Here is a 21,462-nt window from a genome sequence, read left to right as displayed (position 1 = left end):
ATGTTTGACACAAATGTCTTCTTCTGTTACAGAAATGCCATAGATGTAAAAGGTTAGAAACAACTGTTTGCAATGAACAGAGAGACTATAGTTAATAGTAGAGTGAGATTTCCTAAATCGAAAACATCTAAAAAAAAAAAAAAAGTTATAAAATACATGTGAGTAATAAAGACAAAATAGTTTGAATATACAATGAGGTTTATAAATCACCCCTATTCTTTCTTCCCAGCCTCCTGGAGATGGCACTTCAAGTTAGTATCTTTGCCTTATTAGCCTCAGTCCTTAAACAGAATAGAAAAGTCCTATAGCTGTAGTCAGGATCCATAATTTCTCCATCTGTACTACTTGAAAATTGAAAGTAATTGTTTCAAACTGAGTATTCCTTCCTAATAAAGAATAGTCTCTAGTTTAGATGTTTTAGGTTTTCTTCTGGTTAACTTACTCATTTATTTGATACATGACATGCATCATAGAAAAGGGCCTTTAGAATATTCAAATGAAATCTGGGGCATTTATGGATGTTTACTGTTAAAACTTTCAATCCATCCAGGTTTTTAAGTGGCATTTAACACAATGGTATTTGAATAAGTCATTCTGCTTGTAAAATCAGAAACAGTTTTAATGAATTCAGCCATACAGGAAGGTTGTTTTAGGAACCTCTGCACGATCTACTATAACTGTCTTTTACACAGCCACAGCAATTTTAAGGTGTAGTGTCTGCAATCTATTGCAGTATGAAGGAAGTGTTTAGATTGTAAGGAAGTGAAATAGTAAAGTTTTCTCTTAGGACAGGTTCCAATTTCTTATAGCTAATAAGTTTGTCACATATGCAGAACGAATTCTTATTTACTTGTCACTTCACACTACAGTGATTTTTTTTTTAATTCTAGTGAACATAAACAGCAACAGGGAGACAGGAAGGAGAGAGGGGAAAAAAGTCACTTTGAACTTTAAGAAAAATGTGTTGATTGTAAGTGCCCAGATGCTGGTGGTCCTAGTAGGTGTTTGTAGTCATGGATAAAGAGGGATGCACATGAAATGTGCAGATGTCATTTGTCTCAGCAATGATCAGGACCATACATTCATGTAAGCAGTATGGGATAGTACAGTATTTCAGTTTCTAAAAAAAATTAAAAAATGAGCTCTGTATAGCCAGAAGATGCTCTCTCACCTGCACTGGGATGCGTGGTGTCCATGCTTGTTATACATTCTTTTTGGAAGCACAGGATGTCTGGGTATACACTCTTGTCTTTGTACACATGCAGACATAATGTGTATGTTAAGCATTATTTGCTCTTAATATGTAAATTAGAGTTCATAATTAGAATGGATCTTGCCTTTGAACAAAAGATGGAAAAAATTACCTCATGACCCCTCCAGTCTCGTTCTCTACATGTCTGCAATTCTGTGCATTGCTGAGTTGATGGTTGGTGATTTTTTACCATGTATTTCTCTGATTTTGCGAGCATTGCCACACATTAAATATTAACCCTAATTTCATAAAAACAATCATACAAAAGGGTTGGAATATGTGGCATGAAACTGAAGAGTTGTCTGTGTGCCTTGACATCTGCTTGAACTTTGGGTTTTTTTGTTTCCTCTTTGGAATAATACAGAGCTGAGGTAACACACTTATCTCTTCCTTTTCTACTGATGACCTTGGCAATTAAAATGTCTTTTTGCCTTCTGACTTTGTTTGAACCAGGTTCTCCATAATGGGTTCTCCATAGGGTGAAAAACATAGATTTAACATGATTTTGGCACTGTTGATTGTTCACAAATCATTGATCAGAAAACTAGTATTTCATTAATACTGAAGCTTGCAACTATTTGTGGTTAGCCCCTCTCAGCAAGAAGCACCTTCCCAGAAAGGCCACATAGAGCCTGGGTTAAAATAGAAATCATTAGGAGAGAGATGGACTGTGAAAAAGCAGTGGTACAGGAGAAAGTGAAGAACCTCAGAGAGCAAGGATGTTAAGGTTATTACCAGGTTCAGTTTTCTCCACATACACCCAATTTTGTGTCAGTGAAAGTTAAGTCCATGTCATGCACCTGCAGGGCTGTAGTTCTGCATATCTCCTTCCTCCCTGGTGGGAGTGAAGAGGTGCACTTTTGTCTTCCACATGTAAAATCATGAAGGGATGGATGCCTGAGAGGACCTTGGATACAACAGACTAGTTTTCCCACTGGTGCCTCTACCTGTCTTCATTTAACACTGCTTTGGGTGGGTTTATTGCAGACTCTGTATTGAATTCATGCTATTTTTTTCAGTGAATATTAGTTTACTTAATAAGCATCTAAAATAGCTAGGCCAAACACACCAGCTTTTCCACATTCAGAGAGGAAATTTGGTCTGTAAAACTGTTTTTGAACAGCCTCTTTCCCTGGCTGGGGAACTCAGCAGTGGCTCTGCTCACCATCATGCAATATGTAGCAGCTCAGTCATCAAAGAGCATAAGCCTTCTCTAATTTTACTGCTAGGAGCTGCTGTGGATTATCTTCCTCTTTCATCTTTGTACAGCGAATGATAGCATGCCTTCGGTCTAAATTTTAGAAGTTAAATTAGGGAGAGGAAATAGAAATCTTGCTTTTTTGATAGTACTTGTACAGTGAGTTGAGCATCTGAAATTAGTTACAATTTGGGAAAAGGGCAGGAAATGGAAAGTATTTCATCTTAATTCTACAGTTGTTTCAGCTAGCCTATTGCTACCCAAATCACTACTTAGTGCATTGTTTTCCTGTGTTTTGTAGAAAAGAAGGACAAAAATGCAATAGTGCGTATTATTGCTCTACTTACAGTTAGTTGGCTTTAAAGAACAACAGGGCAGCTGATCACAGTCTTCCTAAGGAAATAGTTATTAACTGGTCTGGTATTTATCAAACTTAAATAAATAAGCATCCAAAATCAGTTCTCATCCATTACATAAAAAAACATCCCTTAGGTTATGAGTCTTGTTTAAGGGCAGCCATTATAGCACATAACATTGCTGACTTCTGGGGACAACAACCGGTTTTATGTCTCTAGTATTTTTGAATTTTAGTCTCAAGTGCAATTAGGGTATGACAGTTCATTTTCTGACAGTAAGGCATTTCTTAACTTTTGAACATTTACCAATAAGATATTTCTAGCATAGAATCAAACTGGACTTGATTTTCAATGATCTAATATTCACATAATCAATTGTTTTCAATTTATTGCATCAATGTTTGTTTTACAGGTAGGAAGGTGTTTTCAGTTCCTAATTGATACCTGCTTTAAAAAAATAGTTCATTATTTTATGAAACAAATATTAGAAATTAAAGGTACTAATATACAGCATGAGATAGGGGGGGAAATTAATATATGGCCAACTCATATACATAAAACAGTTCTCTCAAAATATTGTAACATTTCCTATGAAGGAAGATTAAGTGATACATCTCTGCTAAATGTAAACATCCTTCAGCTATGCAATATCATATCAAATGTCATGCTTCCCTACACTCTCAAGAGTGCTAGTGGTTTTTAAAGTATTTTCAGTTATAAAGATGTATTTTGAGATACAGAAGAGTAAAAGAGGAAGCTTTTGTCTGCACTGGAGAGTGTAGTTTCCCAGTTCATCTCACTAACTGACAGGTCTGGGAGGTCCCAGTGCAGGCAAGAGGGCTGGATGAAAGTCGCTCAGATAAGGACTGCCGAGCCCTTGGCACAGCTCTTCACTGTTGGGCAGCTCTGGAGGTAGGTAGTGAGTCGCTTGCCATCCCTCCTCTTCTTCCCACCTCTGCTTCTGGCCAAAATGGATTGCAAAGCATGGTCCCAGCTGGAGGACGTGATTGAGGAGGCACTCATGCAGAATCACATTGCCTTTATGCTTCTTTCCTCGAAGGATTTTTTTTTTTTAATTCTTCTCTACTCATTAGTGAGGGAAAAAGAATTAGCTCTGATCAATTTGGACTCCATACTTAGCACTTATTTGGTAGATAATAAACTCTGCATTCAAAAGGGATGAGTGTAATAAATTAGAAGCCATGTGCTGTTCGAGGACATATTTAGAAGAAGAAAAATCCATTGCCAATTCCACAGGGAAACCTTCATTCTGTTTCATTGTACTAGAGAAAGACTTCCCGATTTATGACCTTATGTCACAACTGTTACTGGGGGAAAAGTGGCTGATTATAGTGATTTGCATCTTGGGACATTTTTCTGCGCTAAGTGGAAGTGTGCTCTTTGAGTCCAGAACTCTTTGAGGCCTTAGAACAAATTCCAAGTGGGCGTTCTTCCAAAATAGATTTTAATTATTTTAACTGATTAAAACAAATAGACCCTGTATATCCAAGATGTACATGTATGTCATACTATACTTGCAAATTCAAGGAAAAATGTTAGAAATTCAACAGTTCAGTATTAGAAAATTCTGCTGTATTTCCAGCCTTTTTTCTCATTCTTTTTTTTTTTTTTTTCTCTGAAGGCAATATTAAAATCTGGTATTAATAATGCTAGAGTAAATATATGATGGTACAAGCATTTATATTAATTTTTACTGCTGGCTAACTTTCATAGCTGTATTCATAAGTTCTTAGAAATCTCAATACCTTTCTTCACAGTAACAGATGTTTCTTTGTAGCAATGATAGATTCTTTTTCATTCTTTTGAAATTCTGCCTTAAGGAACACCTGTAAAGAACAGAAATAGTAATAGTTTATTTCTACATCATGTGGAAGGTCAGCTTTTGTTCTCTCTCTTATTTTCCTGTTCTTTTTAGATTTCCCACATTTGGTCTTCAGCAGGTTTGAGGTTTGTTTTGAATTATTTTCTTGGTCCGTCTGCTTAGTTATTATGCATACCTTAGTTTTTAATACATATTTTTAATTTAAATGAGGGATCAAACACTATAGAAATGTCTTTCTTTCTAATGTTCAGAAATAGAAAAAACAGTTAAATTCAACGATTCAGATCATGATTATGTATTGCTTTCCTCCCTGTGAAGACTTGGACTTTGGATTTCAGATTTTTAAAGTTCTGGACCTTTTTAAAAGTAGAAAATTATGCATTGCTTGTTAAACAGTGGAAATCACTATCTAAAGCATAATTATATAAGTAAATATCTATATATTTTATTTATCAAATTGAGAGACTAGACAATTTAGATGTGAAATGTTAAAAAGGCAAGTAAAATGTTTAATTTAGTATGCTTTCTCTTGGATCTTGTTGCTACATATTTGTAGAAAGATCTAATTTTACATTATTTTTAGCCTTCATAACGCAGTCTTTCTGATGTGAGATTTATACTAGACTGTTCGGTTGTATTGTTTGACTTCATTGCTGCAGGAGCCTGCTGTATGATAAATCATAAGTGCTAAATAATGTGAACATGGATCTCCTTATTCAGATGGGCTGCTAACACAAAGATGAGTCTTCCTAACCCCACTGTTGCTCTTAACCTTGATCATACCATTTTTCGTGAACTCATCCTCCATTGCCTTTTGTTGTTCTATCCTCTTTTATTCCTTCTGCTTCTCAGATAGCTTCTCGACAAGTGCATTTAGTGTTAAGGCTTGGATCCTTTCCCCTCTTTGCCCTTTCTATTTGTCATTTATGCCCACAACCGAATTCTGGTCCACAAACAATTTCAGACTTATTTATATGTGGTTCTTAAATCCACATTTCTACTTCTAATCTTTATTCTTGTCCACTCTCCCACAAAATTCTTCTGATATTTCTTTTGTAAACACAAAACTTAAGCCATGTTGCACAATGTTTTTACTTGAAACTTCATTTTGTGTCAAAGTTGGCAGCAGCATCCTTGTCGGCATGCTCTGTAACATTTTTGGCTTTTCACTGATTCGGGCCCTGAACCTGTAGGATGTTTTTAAAAATAAACAAATGCAACATATGAATGGATTAAGCTCTAATTAAGCACCTGGGATACAAATATTCATAAGCAGCGAAGCTTTGTTACCAGATGAGTGTCACTGAAGGATTTGGGCTTAGCTGTGTGTGTAAGACAGGAGTGGCACAAAGCAGTATCCTTTCATTTTCAGTTGACAGATACCATCTTCTTCTGTAAATCAGTCACCAAGGCTCACTGCTGTTTTCTTAAATGATTGAGGAGGAAGGGAATAAAGGTGGAAAAGGACCTGACATAGATAAAGAGTCTGCAGACATTTAGTTTCTCCGGGTGGGTTTGGCCTGCAGCAATGCGTGGGATTTCCCTGTCGCGTTAAAGGGGTGTAGCTGATTAACCGTTACGGGCCCGGTTGGATTCAGAGTACTGAACCAGTCGGACATTCACCAAAACTGGGGGTCCGTTCGGACATTCACCAAAAACGTAATAACCACCTGGGGGTCCGCTCAGACATTCACCAAAAACGTATTAACCACCTGGGGGTCCGTTCAGACATTCACCAACAATGCATTAACCGTCTGGGGGTCTGGTTAGATTCAGAACACTGAACTATCACGGATAACCACCCTCACCCTAGTTGCATTAATGAGAGCTATCACAATGCAATCAAGTATGGTTTATTACAGCAACAGATAATCAGGTTCTTTTGGATTGCCGGTGATAGTGACTATCTGCAAAAGCAAGCTAGTAGGCATGAAATACACAGGTGTTCTAGGTGTGTGTTCTAGGTGTGGGTTCTAGGTGTGGGTTCTAGGTGTGGGTTCTAGGTGTGCTAGGTGTGGGTTCTAGGTGTGTGTTCTAGGTGTGTGTTCTAGGTGTGGGTTCTAGGTGTGGGTTCTAGGTGTGGGTTCTAGGTGTGCTAGGTGTGGGTTCTAGGTGTGGGTTCTAGGTGTGGGTTCTAGGTGTGCTAGGTGTGGGTTCTAGGTGTGGGTTCTAGGTGTGGGTTCTAGGTGTGGGTTCTAGGTGTGCTAGGTGTGGGTTCTAGGTGTGTGTTCTAGGTGTGGGTTCTAGGTGTGGGTTCTAGGTGTGCTAGGTGTGGGTTCTAGGTGTGGGTTCTAGGTGTGGGTTCTAGGTGTGGGTTCTAGGTGTGGGTTCTAGGTGTGCTAGGTGTGGGTTCTAGGTGTGGGTTCTAGGTGTAGGTTCTAGGTGTGGGTTCTAGGTGTGCTAGGTGTGTGTTCTAGGTGTGTGTTCTAGGTGTGGGTTCTAGGTGTGGGTTCTAGGTGTGCTAGGTGTGGGTTCTAGGTGTGGGTTCTAGGTGTGGGTTCTAGGTGTGGGTTCTAGGTGTGCTAGGTGTGGGTTCTAGGTGTGGGTTCTAGGTGTGGGTTCTAGGTGTGGGTTCTAGGTGTTCTAGGTGTGCAGCCTAGAAATAAACGCGTTAAAAGGATCAAAGACTCTATAGAGATTTATAAGCAAATATTCAGATCTCACCCAAAGGCGTCCCAATGGGGGGGGAAGAGAGGCTCAGCCCGTCGACTGATCCCAGGAGTCAGGAGGTCCTAAGGATGTTGTATGTCCTCGGGATGGTATCTTCCCTAACATCCCCTCTCTCTTGGGCCAATTTATATTATTTTCTATCTTTTAGGTGGAGCTTGAGTGGCTCTAGTCAAGCATATCTTAGTTATGATTGGTGTAAAGTTTTCCCGTCTCCGTTTAAAGTAATAGGCTCCGAGAAATTCAGAGCGCATGCTCAGTGAGGGGTGGTCGCACCTTGGAGGCGGGTAGCTTTTGGGATGGAGGTGTGTTTTGGTATTATAATGATATTATAATGAGCAAAAAGTACACTAGGGTACAGCATTTGTCAAAACGTGACAGGTCTTTGGCTTAGGGTGGCAAAAAGTGCAGCTTTGTGCACAAGAACAATCGAGGCCCCACCTGATTACAGAGCCTAGCCGTGGTGTCTCCACTCCACTCTACGCTCCGTGGTGTTCCTTAGAGCTAGCACACCAAGTTTCCCCAGCGCGATAGCATCTAAGGTTGGGAGCCTAGGGAATGCTCAGATAATGCAGTTATGCCCTACCCTGAAAGCCTCTTCAATGCTGTACCTTTTCCTTAAAAGTGTGAATGTTAGTTTTATTTTCCTAGTTACTTCAGGCATTTACACCACATTCCCTGACTTGGGGAAAACCACAGCAGCTCCATCTCTGATGTGTCAGCTAGCCTCCAGCCCCAGTCCAGCATATGCCATATACCTGCTCATTGAAATGCATGGAATGGAAGAAAGCTCTAATAGGTATAGAAGATGGGTGTCTTCTGAAGTGATAGTACAGCATGGCTGTTTTCTGGCACATAAACTTTGCTCAGCCCTGGGTCTTTTACCTAAAAGAAGGGACTGGAAAGAGAATGAAATTTTCAGTCTTGCTATAAAGAAGTGATCCAGCATATCTGCAGTGGCCAGGATCTACATTAAAATTGCTGACCTTTTACCCTAAACCTTTCTGTGGGCTGCAGCAGACTCCTGTAAATGTCCTTGAGTGCTTCCAAAGCATTTGCAGGCTCAAAGATACATGAGGCCAATTTTTACTTCTAGGGCTCAGTAGCAGCCTGAGTCCATTAGTACATTGAGGCGGTAGAAGGCCAGAGGGGCACAGCATTACTGCAGGTGTCCTGGCAGCAGCGATGAGCTTTGGCTGGCCCAGCTTCCAGAGCTAATAAGGTTGTCAGCCTGTAGGTCTGTGTGGAATTGTGTTTGCAGGTCACAGGGTTTCATTGTGAGGACATAAGTCAGTGGCAAGTTGGCAGCACGTTGGAGATTATTTAGGGAAAGTTCTCTAATTACCCTTTTTTTTTTTTTGGTGTTGCAGGAAATATTCAGGAAGTCATATTACAAGAACACTTGGAAAAAGAAGATGAAATTCTGGTTTCCTTGGCTGGTTTGAAGCAGGTATAACTATTGCTTAACTTAACCTTCTTGTATCCCGCAGCACTATTAATCCTTTCTTTTTTTCTCTCTTTTTTTATTCTCTTTGTATACTGCTGTTATACTAATGCATCAAGCTTTGCAGAGTACTTTTATTTAAAAGATAAAACTCAGCTATAAAGACTTCAAATGACTTGCACAGTATTTGCTCCCTGAAAACTTCTGGAGAGGCCTTGAATGAGAGCTGAGGAAGCACAATTCAAGTTTTGGGCATAAATCACACCGGATTTTTCTTAATGCAATGTACATGCTATGCAATAATCATTCTTATGTCCCCATTATTTTATTGTTATGGCACTTGAGTGTCATTCAATTTAAAGAAATTTAAAGAATGCCATATACATAAAATGAGAATGTTACCGAGGATCTGAAACTCTGATTATACTATTCTATGCTCCCTTGAAGTTCATTTTATCAGGAATGATGCTAAGTCTGTAACAAGGTAGGGAATAATATTAGCAGTTTCATTCTCTTTAGGTTTATTTAATACATGTTTTTCAGAATTTGATAAAATCATATTGCATTGATATTTATGTCTTTAGCCAGTATAGTCGGTATATTAATAACTGACTTCCTTTCTTCAAAACAGATATTATGGGGAAATGGTGTATGAAAGCATTCTGTTGTGGAGCTTTACAAAACTCAGAATTCCTCCAAATTTATAATTTACACTCTTTCCTCTCCCATTCAACAACAGATCAAAGATATTCTGAAAGGTTCCCTGCGTTTCAACCAGAGCCAGCTGGAAGCTGAAGAAAATGAGCAAATCACGATAGCGGATGATCATTACTGCTCCAACAGTCAGAACAAAGGGACTGGCGATGTCCTAAAGGGACCTGTTATGACAAAGCAACAGTTCATCTCAGGACAACAGGTAGGACAGAAATATCTCAGACAGGCCACTGATGGAATTAGTCTTACAATTTTGGATACTCCCTTTGTCATGGCCAAACTCTACGTAGGGACACACCAGTTGCAGCCCACCTCCCCTGTAAAAGAAGCCAGGTCTAGTCAGAAACACAACTTGTTTCTTGATGAAAGATGATCGGGCCTTAAGCATCAAGACACAGAATTGTTGGTGCGTATGAAGACATGGTTAAAAGTCTATGTCTAGTTACTCTTCCACTCACATCGATTCTTCTATTGTAGCATTATGCTCCACACACAGTTATTTAAGTCAAAGTGTTATGCATTGTTTGCCGAGGGGTGTGTGGGGGAGGTGTTCTTCTTTCAGGTTGTTGAATCTACTTTGCAGATTAATTTCCTACAAAGAGATGTCAAAACTGGAGGTGAATGTTCCCATATCAGTTGATTATTCTCATTGTCCTTGTCCTCCAGAATTACATTATGTAAGAGCTGATTTTCTGCATTGCAGTGTATGCATGGCCAGTGCCAAAAAGGAAATAGCGAGGAGGTTACTTTTACCTTCTACTTCACTGTATTGACTTTCTCCTTGAATCAGTAAACAAGATTGTCACGTACAAAGCATTCGGTCACCAGACAAGTTCATACCCAAAGTTATTTTTCCATAACATTAAAAGCTTCCTCTCTGTCTAAGGCTCGGTCTGACTCAAATGTGATCTTAAAAACCAGCATTTTTTAATAAGCACATTTCTATATAATTTTCAATATTAGAGTTGTGAAGTTATCTGCCAGGCCATTGCTGATACTCACACTTGAAAATGAGTAGCAGCACTGAGTCACTTCAGAGTCTAGCTAGGTCTGCAATGAAGTTTACTCTTGACAAGTTTACCTAGGAACTAGAGGAAATATTTACTCATTTTCAAATAATGACACGGTTGTTTTGATTCATTACACACAATCCTGCCAATTTAGACCATTCTATGTATGAAATAATACAAATAATATTTTAGTTGTATTTCAGTATTAGAACGAATACTAATATTTATTTATTTTTTCTACTTAGCAATGACAGGTTCACGGAGCCAAGTTTTTTTACTTGGTTTTATTATAGAAATTGGAAGGTAGAATGCCATAAAAAACAACAGCATGCAGTTAGTGTGTGCAGACCCTGTTTGTGCTAGAGAAGACCTAACACAGATGCTGCCCCAAACGTGTCACTGAGCAGAGGTACTGGGGCATTGCAATGTGAGTGTTGGCAGTGGGGCAGGTGAAGCCTGCTCTGTGCAGGTTTCTTTCCAGTGGAAACTTTGAGGTCTCATCCCAGTGTGTAGTCAGGATATGCATCCAGCCCCGGGAACTGAGCAGCATTTCCGGGTTCCACAATTTGTGTGCTCTGTGAGGCAGTTAGTAAGCCAACCACAAATGATGTGAGTTGGTGGTGTACAAACCAAGCGCCAGCAGAACACTGAATGAGGCTTCAGCACAGTATGGGTTACGTTTGCACATACAGCACATTCATACTGATTAGCCCCTCTTGTCTTATCATCTGAAATTTCCAATTATGATAATGAGTTGTGGCCCCTATTCCAGAAGGAGAAATAGAAGATTCACTGTAGAAGTGCTCATTGTTGGGGAGCCACGTGGCAGTCCAGGAGGACTGGTAGTATCCCCCTGTTCTATTCTGTTTCTGAGCCCATCAATACAAAATCAATCAAATCCAAAATCAAACAAAAAGATGAGAGCTTTGGGCCCTTTTTTTAATAAAATGAAAAATAAAAAAGGAAAATAAAACTGCTAAATTTAGTAGGCTATGAAATTAAACCAGTAATTATTGGGGTTAATTGCTGCACAGCCCAGGTTTTTTGTTCTGGTGAAGAAAATGGGCTGCACTAATGCCCTGGGTCAAGCTGGGAGCATTTATTGAGAGCCGCAGGTGGGTTAAAAATTCCAGCCATCTCTAGTCCATTTAATGCATTTCTTCATAAACAAAATTTGCTGTATTTACATTTTTTGTGACTTTGGTAATGCATGTTATTCTATTTAATGTGACTTATACTGTAAAGATTTTTCTCTGGAATTACAGGGGTAATTCTGGGACATCTGGAAAAGTTACAGGTGTAGCTATCATGTAATTGAGATTTAAGTCTGGTCTTTTGTGCTTGGTTGTAACACGAGTATACATTATTTATCATCTTTTAAAAGTGCTCATCCTCTTTTTTGCCTCAAATTCCTTTTCTGAAAAATGAGGATAAGGATACAGCCCTTCTTTGGAAAGGAAAGCTGCAAAATTAAAAATGCAAAAAATGAAGATAAAAGACTCAAAGAAGTAGAGCATTTGTTGGAATGTTTGGCTTTGGTAGCAGTATGCAGTTGACAAACAGAAGGCTTCTGTTGCTAAATAATGAATGATAATTAACACATTATCTTGCCTTTATGTCTATTCAAAGAAGGAGGCAAAATGAGCTGCTGTTCTTCTAAGCTTTCTTGAATTGTGTTCTTACAGTTAGTTTTAACTCATTCACAGTATGAAGGCAATTGAAATAAGCCTGGTGCTAGTAGCTGATATTCATCAGGAAAGTGTTTGGAGAAGCCATATGGCAATGGGCGTAAGGTTGTTAAGTTTCAAAGCTACTGGAAGTATAATTCTGTCATTTTTCATTTATTCAGTAGTGGCAGCAGATGGGAGAAAACATGGTTCACGTCAGCATGAGTTTCCTGAAACAGAAATAGGCAGAACAAGGAGGGAGGAGGTATTTTACCTCTGGAAAAATCGGTACCAAAATACCAGTGTGTTGTAGGGATGGGCAAACATTTACAGGAGGCCCTTTTCTATCATTTTTGAGTCACTATATATGCTATATCACGTCTGATATGTCAGTGAGTGATACGTCTCTTTAACTCAACCTGAAAGTGTGGTTAGAATGAAAAATAGCGTAACAAAGCATAGCACTAACAAAAAAGGAATTGAAATGAGTGGTTTTCTTTCCTTTCCCTTTATTTAAGGGCAGGATGCTTTTTTTAACCATGCAGGAACACATTTTGTGAAACAGAAGTTAGGAATTTGCAGCACCAGTGCAAAACACTTATGACCAGAGGTCCTTGCTGGAGTTCAGTGCCGTAAGAAAGGAGACCCATTAGCCATCCTTGTCACAGAATCACAGAACAACTGAGGTTGGAAGGAACCTCTGAATGTCATCTGGTCCAACCCCCCTGCTCAAGAAAGGTCACCCAGAGCAGCTTGCCCATGATCATGTCCAGATTGCTTCTGAAGATCTCCAAGGAGGGAACTCCACAACCTCTCCGGGCAGCCTGTGCCAGTGCTCTGTCACCTGCAAAGTAAAAAATGCTTCCTGATGTTCAGATGGAACCTCCTGTGTTCCAGTTTGTGCCCATTGCCTCTTGTCCTGGGAGGGGCAGCACTAAAAAGAGCCTGGCTCTGGCTTCTTTGCTTCCTCCCTGCAGGTATTTAGGTACATTGATAAGAGCCCCCTGAGCCTGCTCGTCTCCTGGCTGAGCAGTCCCAGCTCTCTCAGCCTCCTCATAAGAGAAGTGCTCCAGTCCCTTCATCATCTCGGTGGCCCTAAGCTGGACTCTTTCCAATACGTCCATGTCACCCTACACAAGGTGGAGCCATCTCAACACAAGGGCTGAGAGGACTGAAATAGCATGATTCTGATAGCTTGGAATAATAAAATGTGTAATTTTGCAAAATGAGACTGTACTGCATTCACTGGGAGCTTTTAAACAGAAGCGTGGAAGGAAGCCAGGTCAGTTATGCAAGGGTTGTCGTTTAAAGTAACAGGTATTTCTGTTGTACAGAAGTGAAAAAACAAAGTGCTGAAATTTTAACGTGGCATTTAGGGCTCCCAAAAAAAGCTTCACCTGGCTCTGTCTTGTGGCTGCACTGGGTGCCTACAAACCCAGGTGACTGCTCGCACATGACTGGAGCAGGGCAGCGGTGCTGCAGTGCCTCTTTCCTCAGCCCCCTGGAGATGGCAACTGAATGACAGCACCTCAAACAGACCAGAGGAAAGTAAATGCTAATTAATAACGAATGATGTCTCATGTCAGAAGTGCTTAAATAGTGAAGTATCTCTCCATGTAGATCTATTTGAATTCATTGTCGTTGTCATGTTGTTTATTCACATTTTGTGAATAAATTTGTTGTTTATTCACATTTGGACTACCCTGGTTCTGCACAAAACAGGAAGTTTGAGATCGGTTTTGATAACATTTGGTACGAGATAGTTGTTGACATTTTTAAAAGCAATCTGCTCTGTTTGGTTTATGTGAATTTTATTAAGACATCCAAGGAAAATGAATTAGTTTCAAAGACTAATAGATGTACATTTGTGTCAGTCTGGCAACTGTCTTATATAGGGACCTTTAAAATTGTAACTGATACTTGGACTTAATATATTTCCATTTGAATGATTAAGTTCTAAACTGAGTTACTTACAAAACAGACTGATACATATTATTGTACATAGATACTAACTGGATAACAGAAATCAAACATTTTTATAAATTATAAAAACAGAATATTTGCTGCAAAGGGAAACATTTAAACCCTCGTTTGTACTTACTTATTTGTTTAAAGAAAACAGTTCACAGTTCTATATTTGAACTTATTTTCACATCCAGTTAATATATATCTTGTTTGAGACTTTTAACTGTTTGGAGCAACCATGTAAATAATAACCAAAAACTTGTAACTCCCCTATTTCATATTACAGTTCCATCTTAATTACCGGTGGGTTTTTGTTCCCTGAGTTACTCTATAGTTCCCTTTCAAGAGTATTCTGCTCTTATTATTACTTTGCTATAATTAGTAATCAGAGTGACAGAAAATTGTTTTCAGCTGTAATAACAAATTTGGCAATGTAAGTTTTGCTAGAGGATAGTTTAAACCCAACTTGTGGCTTGGTGATACTTGTGATGACCTCCAGACTCCAATTTTATATGTTGTATTGAGCATCTAACCATATGTCATTCAAATTCTTCCTGTTTTTCTTTTTTGTTAGTTTTTGCGTTTCTTCTTTTTTTTTTCCTCTAATACTTGCAACCTCTCTTTTACCCCAAAGTGAATTTACATTTTTTTTATTTGGTAAAAGAGCTGAAGGGCTTGTATTTGACACACATTTCCATACTCCTCCTTTTTGCTGATCTTACATTACTGAAATCAAATATACTGATTTCAATACCACACCACTTCAAGACACTTGTCCCACTCAGGCCACTTGGCAGGTTGCATTATGATGCTAAAACATTTACAACTAAGAAATCGGTCACATTATTTTTGATGGACATAGTGCTGTATAGGCGTTGAATTCATCAACGCCTATACAGAAGAAACTAGAAGCTATTGTCTATTTGCATTGCAACCAGTTAATAAGCTTGGTCAACAAGGGAGAAATCCCACCTTGCTGTATATGGCAGTTCTTAGTTCCTTCTAATTATAGACACTCTGTCTGCTGAAAAGCTGTTTTTCTTCCTTCAGGTAAGAATATAAGATTGCTAGGTCATGGAGAATTTTCTGATATGCTGAAACTAACCTTGATCCACTACTGAAGTGTTTATGAACACTCATTTCTCAAGGTCTAACCAGGTAGAAAAAGGATTCCCAGACCCTAGTTTTCTGTTATAATTAGGCATTACTCAGCTCCTCAGCCCACAACACCAAGTCTCAAAGCCCCGAGAGGCCTGATCTGCCAAACCTCAGCTGGTGCACACTAAAATACAGTGTACAGCTCAGATTCCATAGATCAGGGTTATACCAGGAAATGTCAGATCAAACTATTCTCCTGAAGAACTGCAAGATGCCATTGTACATGCAAATCTGCAAAAAAATTCTCAATATGTCTTCATTAACTACTGTAGAAAACTGACAGCTGTATGAAAAGAAGTACCTAATATCCTCACAACTATAATGTATGTATTAGAAGCCTAGCTACTATGATCACTACACAGCTGCATTATGATCAGGAAACATATAAGAACTCTATATGAGTTAAGGTATTTTGTAAATAATAAATTATTTCATCCAGTTAACACCCACTTTTTTTTTTAACTTCTTGATCTGAGCATTGCTACTTTTGAACAATGACTATTCCTTTATCACATGATATATCTCTGATGTGTGTCATAACCTCTTTAAGTGGGAAAATGAGTACTAACTTTAAGTCCTTTCTGTGCTGTGTTCTTACAGACTACAACTGATGCGAGCACCAGTGAGAGTAAGAGCACCGATGACTATATAATAGTTTCCGAAGAAGACGAAAGAAGCAGAAGTGCTGTCCCAGAGCCAGCGCAGTCCCTTCAGGCACACAAGGAAGCAGCAGTGAAGCCAGAAGCTCCGTCTCGTCCTTTGATATTCTCTGACCCGCTGATGGGCTCCATCTCAGCCTCCTCCAGCAACCTGAGTTCCAGCCCTGATGACAACAGTAGTAATAACAGCAAAGATTCTGACTTTGCTATTGTCAGCCCACTGGACATCTAATGGAAACTAGTTGGGAGAGATTAGGAGGTCAGTTGGTATACCTCAGCTCAACTTCCTATGGTTCAACGGGCTGGATGGTTCTTTGGATTAGAAGGACAGAAAATAGATAAAGGTAACCCATTTCAGCTGCCAAAAGCCTAGGTAAAAAGAAATAATACAAATTTGGTTGCAACTCTTCAAAAATAATATACACCTTGTAATGACTGCCTTAAATAAAAAAACAGTAAAACCCAGTTCTAATGTACAGTTATTCTTAGTTATAGAGTTATCTTACTTAGGAGCTTTGTTACTATAGAACTGCTTTCCCAAAATAGAATAGTATGTGCTAGGTACCATAATGGATTAGGAAATGTTTAGATTCTTGGCATCAGACCTGACGTGGCAAAGACAAGCTAGATTCAATGTCATCCTTTCAGAAAATATGCTAGACTGGGTTTTCTGAATAGGCAAAAGTACTATTTCTTCAGAGACTGTGACTAGAGAAGTAGAAAATGTATATTAGAAAGATTAAAAGCATCATCCTGCCACTAGGCTTGTTCCCAGTTGAGGAATCCTAGTTTCTTTATTTTCATCCAACAGTAGCTTGAGATTTGTTAAATGCACAGGTTTGTGTAATTGTTCTTCAGCACTATGTTAAAGTCGAATGTGTTACAAATTCCTTGAGAACGGGGACCTATACAGCAGAGCCTTATTTTCCTTTGCCTACTTCTTTCCCCGTGAGAGTTCCCAGGTCACCTCTTTTCCTCTTTGTGTCTGTCTGCTTGTATTCCCCTGGCATGAATTAATTTTGATGTTACTGAGATTACGGCCATCAAAGATTAGGTGCAAGGGAAATTACAGTATTTCATAGTGTAGACCTGAGCCAGATGAACTAAAACCAGCTTCAGTATGGTAACTTGTCAGGGAAGGATGCAAAGTGATATAAAATGCTCATAATTAAAAGCACTTCATAGCTCATTAATATTATCTTCTATAGATTATGTTTACATATATGCCTATATGATTTCCACATTTCTAGTCAGAAAAAAAGAAAACAAAAACACATACTGGTGCAGCAGCGTTAACCAACAGGTTAAGTTTTAAATTAACTGCAGATCTTGTTCTTCAATGAAAAACTGTATTACTTTCCCATCAAGTATATAGTGCCTCTGATGATATTTATTTCAAGTACATAAGATTTTATTTTTTTTTACCTACTGATCCCCTTAAATCCTTTTGGAATTCACAAAAAAGAAGATGGTAGTCAGAGGAAGCCTGCCTGTGCAGAACCTACACAAAAATAACCCAAGGAAGCAGTGCTAGAAAGTTACTCTATTTATAACAAGAGCACAAGAAATGCATTATTTAGTTTGAAGATACATATACAGTATACCATGCAAGAATTTTTTAACTGCATGTCAAAGCTAATGGTAATATGGTCTTAAAAATGGTAGTCATTTGCTGATTAGTCTGTAATTGTCAATGGAGTTAAGTACAGTATTCCAAAGATGAGGTGATGTGGTTTGCTGGTTTTAGATTTTACAAGGTCTGTGTCAGTGACTGAAACAAAGAGATAACTGTCATTATCTCGTGTAAGTACGTGGCTGCTGCCGTATCCTCACACGTTCAGAAACCACCGTGTAGTTCTTCTAAGATTTTTTGTGCCTTGTAAAATGATTAAATGCTGGAATGTTATGAGCAGGCATAGCATCGTGCGTCTTTGTGAGAGGCTGGTGTGAACAGTCAGATGACTTTGTTTAGATGGACGATCTTAAATGCATAACATTTCGGAGAGGTGTTTATTGGGGGTTAGTTTTAAGCTTCATAGAAAATCACCTTGGAATTCAACATGCATGCCTGTCTTCAGGTTTATTTTATTTCCCTGAGTTTGCATGAATGCCAGGGGATTAGGTGGCTGTTGATTTATTTAGGTCTTTCAAGCTTTTCTAGCCTTAACCCATTCAGCAAGGCTTGTGCCACACCACCAACAAAGGGGAATCTGTTCAAGAGGTACCTATGAAAAGAGGAAAGAAATATTTTGGGGACAGAGAGAAAAGTTTTTATATTCTGTGTTACATAAGCCTTCAGAGATTCCAAAACTTTGGCAGGGGAAAATGTTTTTACTTTTTTTTATTACTTTTTTTTTTAAGAATCGTTCTTTTCATTTCTGGTTGTTTGTTTCAGGGATCACATTGCTGTTTTCTTGAGCAGTCTCATTGCCAATGGAAGAGTGTGATTTGTACAGTTCTTTTATTTTTATAAGTTAGTTACATCTTCAGTATTGCATATTTTAAAACAGCGCTGGAAGTATATAAAGATTTTTGGAGTTTCTAACAAGTTTTCACTAAGCAGTGAATACCATTGAGCTGAATGCCTGTCATGCCATGGGATATAGTAAGATCCTCAGAAGCAGAGAGATGATTATACAAGGAAGATTAGAGCAAATTCCAGTAAATGAATCTGCTTTGGTTATACCATGTCCTTGCACATCACAAGTATGTTGTCTTTGATACTTAACCATAGTACAGAGATAGTTAAAATTTTATGTATTCGTTAAGTCAGAAGCCTGTAAGTTAGACAAAATGTCAAATCATCACCCTGTCTTGCCTTATATTAAGAATATACTGAGAAACAAGTTGTCATTTAAAATACAAGGTTATTCTTTTTCCCCAGAAATTACCTGCTTGTAATGTTTGTGGATACCAGTAATCAGAAAAAACATATACATTGCAAATTTCTGATGAAAACTAATATGGGTTTAAGATATGTATCTGAGACTGTTGTACGGTATCTCACATCTGTAATTTTTATGAATGTTTAAAGTCTCTTGCATGTCATGTCAGTTTAATGTACTGCAGAAAGGCAGTATGATATTTTGACTGGGTATTCATTTAGTTGTGGAGCTTTGTATCTTTACTCTGGAAGAACATCTAGCCCGCTTTATTAAAGAAAGAGTTAACAAATTTTCTGGGCTGTGCTTGTACTGTTTTCCCAAAAAGGAGGAAAAGCTTTTTTACTGGAATATGGGAAGTATGATTTCTCAAGACAAGGGTTATTAGAAACTTAAAACTATCTCATTATCTATATAAGCAGATAGATTATTAATATTTTATTCAGATTTTATGTATTTGATACAGGGAATCAAATTGCTTGTCATTTATCTAACCCAAGCAACACAGAACATTTCCTATTTACCATATTTATTGTATCTGAAAATAACATACAAGAATTTAAAATTGTGTAACTTTTCTGCGTTTTCATTAAACTTGGTACAGTTACATTATCTTGTCTCAGTCACAATCTCAGTATCTGTACAGTACTTTTCTGCATCTCAATACTTAAATGGACATTCTTAAATGGCTCCTGTGATTCTGCAGTGTGTTGTCCTCGTTAGATGGCACTGAGGCAGCTATTATAAAGATTAAATTTCAGATTAAAGGTCTTTATGGTATACTTGTGCTTGGCAGTTGCAATGTCATCTGTTCAAATAGGGACGTAGCAATCCTGACTTGAACAGATTTCCACGTTCTGGGTCTCAGCCTTTAAAGAATACTTTTGATTTTGTGCTGTATGTGTTGGTCTGGAATGAATGTAATGGTTTATTAGACTTGAAAAGGTGCAATTTCATAAAATAAACTTCATTTGGCTACAGAATAGCAATTACACTGTCTCATAATCTGTGCTGTCCTTTTAAGAACGATTATATACAGTCGGCATTAGTATTTCCTGTGTTGCTGAATCTGCTAGACTCTTACTTTAGTAGTTAGCTAAATTTAGAGATGAAAGAGTATGAAAGAAGGCCATTGGAGAAACAGCAACTTGAAACATGCACATTGGCAACTTGTTTGCCTGCTGCTTGCAATATATTTAACCACTAAAACGGTGCTAGAGGTTTTAGATATGTGGGAGGATCCTGCAAGAGGTAAAGTGCATAACCCTAGAAGCAGCAGATGAGCAGGAAGGGATGCAGCAGGGGACTTTTAAACTACAAATTGTTTAGGGAAGGAATCATCTCTGAATTTGTACTGAACTTCTCAAATAGTGTGTCATAATTACAGACATTGTCAAAATTGGGTTAATAACAGTGCGCTTATCGTTTCACCAGGTCCTGCTCTTTCAAACAGTGAGCTAGATGTAATCCAATAATAATAGCTCTGCTGATAGCAGCAGTTTCATATCAGAGAAGAATTTGGTCCCACACTGCTGAAGGAAGTGCAATTGAGGAGCATTCAATAATTAAACAAAACAAAAAGAAACATGAAAATGGGACAATGTTGCTGAATACAAAAAGCTGTGTTTACCTCAAGGTACACATGAAGTATTTGCTGCAGTGCTCTGCATGTGTACCGTGTACCTTGCTTGTACTTTTTACCTTGTACCTTTCACCTATGTCAGGTAAGTTTGGGCAAACCTGTCTTTGTTTTTAACTTGCAAAATCGTAGCTGATGCTTAACTGGAGGATACATTAAGACATATCAGCTGCAGAGGGAAGACACTGCTGTTCCACATGCTATGAATGGTAAGGATTTGATCCTTCAAGTCCCACTGTTTTAACACTTTCACTGTCTTCTTGGGTGGCAACATGAACAACCTTGTAAGCACTGTCAGAGGCTTGATGGAAGCTCTGCTGCTGAAGTTGTCACGTGCAGTCACAGAGCTTGGAGCTGAGAACGTTTTCACAGCTTTGCCTTTCACTGCAATTTTTAGGGACTGGCAAGATGAGGTTGCTCTGAATTTTTAACTAGTACAAAGAAGCGTTCAAAGATGCTATAAATTATCACATCAGTATTTGAGGCCTTTCAGAATATAAATTGCTACATACTTTTGAGAGAGAAGAATAGTTGTCACAATATCTTGATCTCCTACCTGCTGTGTTAATTGAATCCAGGGGACAGGGGGAATATAGTAGCAATTTCAGATCCACATTAAATTCTTCTTTAAAATGAGAAAAAAATTCAAAGCACACAGATACTAAAAGGCAGATTCTCAGAAATACCATTTAGCTTACTAAATAATACATACCTCTGTGCAATACTCAGGAATGTGCAACATTTTTAATCCATAAATAGAGGAACTTGCAACAGCCTGGAACACATGGCAAAAATGTACATGAATGCAAGCCTGTTCCTAAAAACATTTTTAAAGATCCATGGATTAAAATACATAAAAATTATGTTATGTATGTATATATATATATATATATATATAGTTTTAATAAGCAAAAAGCTTTTTTAGTCTTGCAAAGATTATCAGATTTTGGTAAAGATTCACCTGGCTCAGAAAAGTGCTAAGTTTTCTTTAAAATCTGATTATTTTTT

The 21,462-nt window shown here is 38.2% G+C and overlaps 1 protein-coding gene across 10 annotated transcripts in view; it reads left to right on the top strand.

Annotated features, from left to right (window-relative positions):
* The window catches only part of TBC1D5 (TBC1 domain family member 5), a 317,841-nt gene extending 298,034 nt beyond the window's left edge, over nt 1–19,807 (top strand). For all 10 annotated transcript variants that reach the window (XM_068674320.1, XM_068674318.1, XM_068674325.1 and 7 more), the window contains 3 exons: nt 8,687–8,766; nt 9,500–9,676; nt 15,875–19,807. In XM_068674320.1, the coding sequence (XP_068530421.1) occupies nt 8,687–8,766; nt 9,500–9,676; nt 15,875–16,165 (548 nt within the window). In that variant the 3' untranslated portion in view covers nt 16,166–19,807. The remainder of the gene's footprint in view (nt 1–8,686; nt 8,767–9,499; nt 9,677–15,874) is intronic.
* The last annotated feature ends 1,655 nt before the right edge of the window (nt 19,808–21,462 follow it).

Source organism: Anas acuta, chromosome 2 (assembly GCF_963932015.1).
Source record: "Anas acuta chromosome 2, bAnaAcu1.1, whole genome shotgun sequence".
Lineage (NCBI taxonomy): Eukaryota > Metazoa > Chordata > Aves > Anseriformes > Anatidae > Anas > Anas acuta.
The sequence above is the reverse complement of the archived record's forward strand: the minus strand, read 5'-3'. Positions and strand labels throughout refer to the sequence as shown.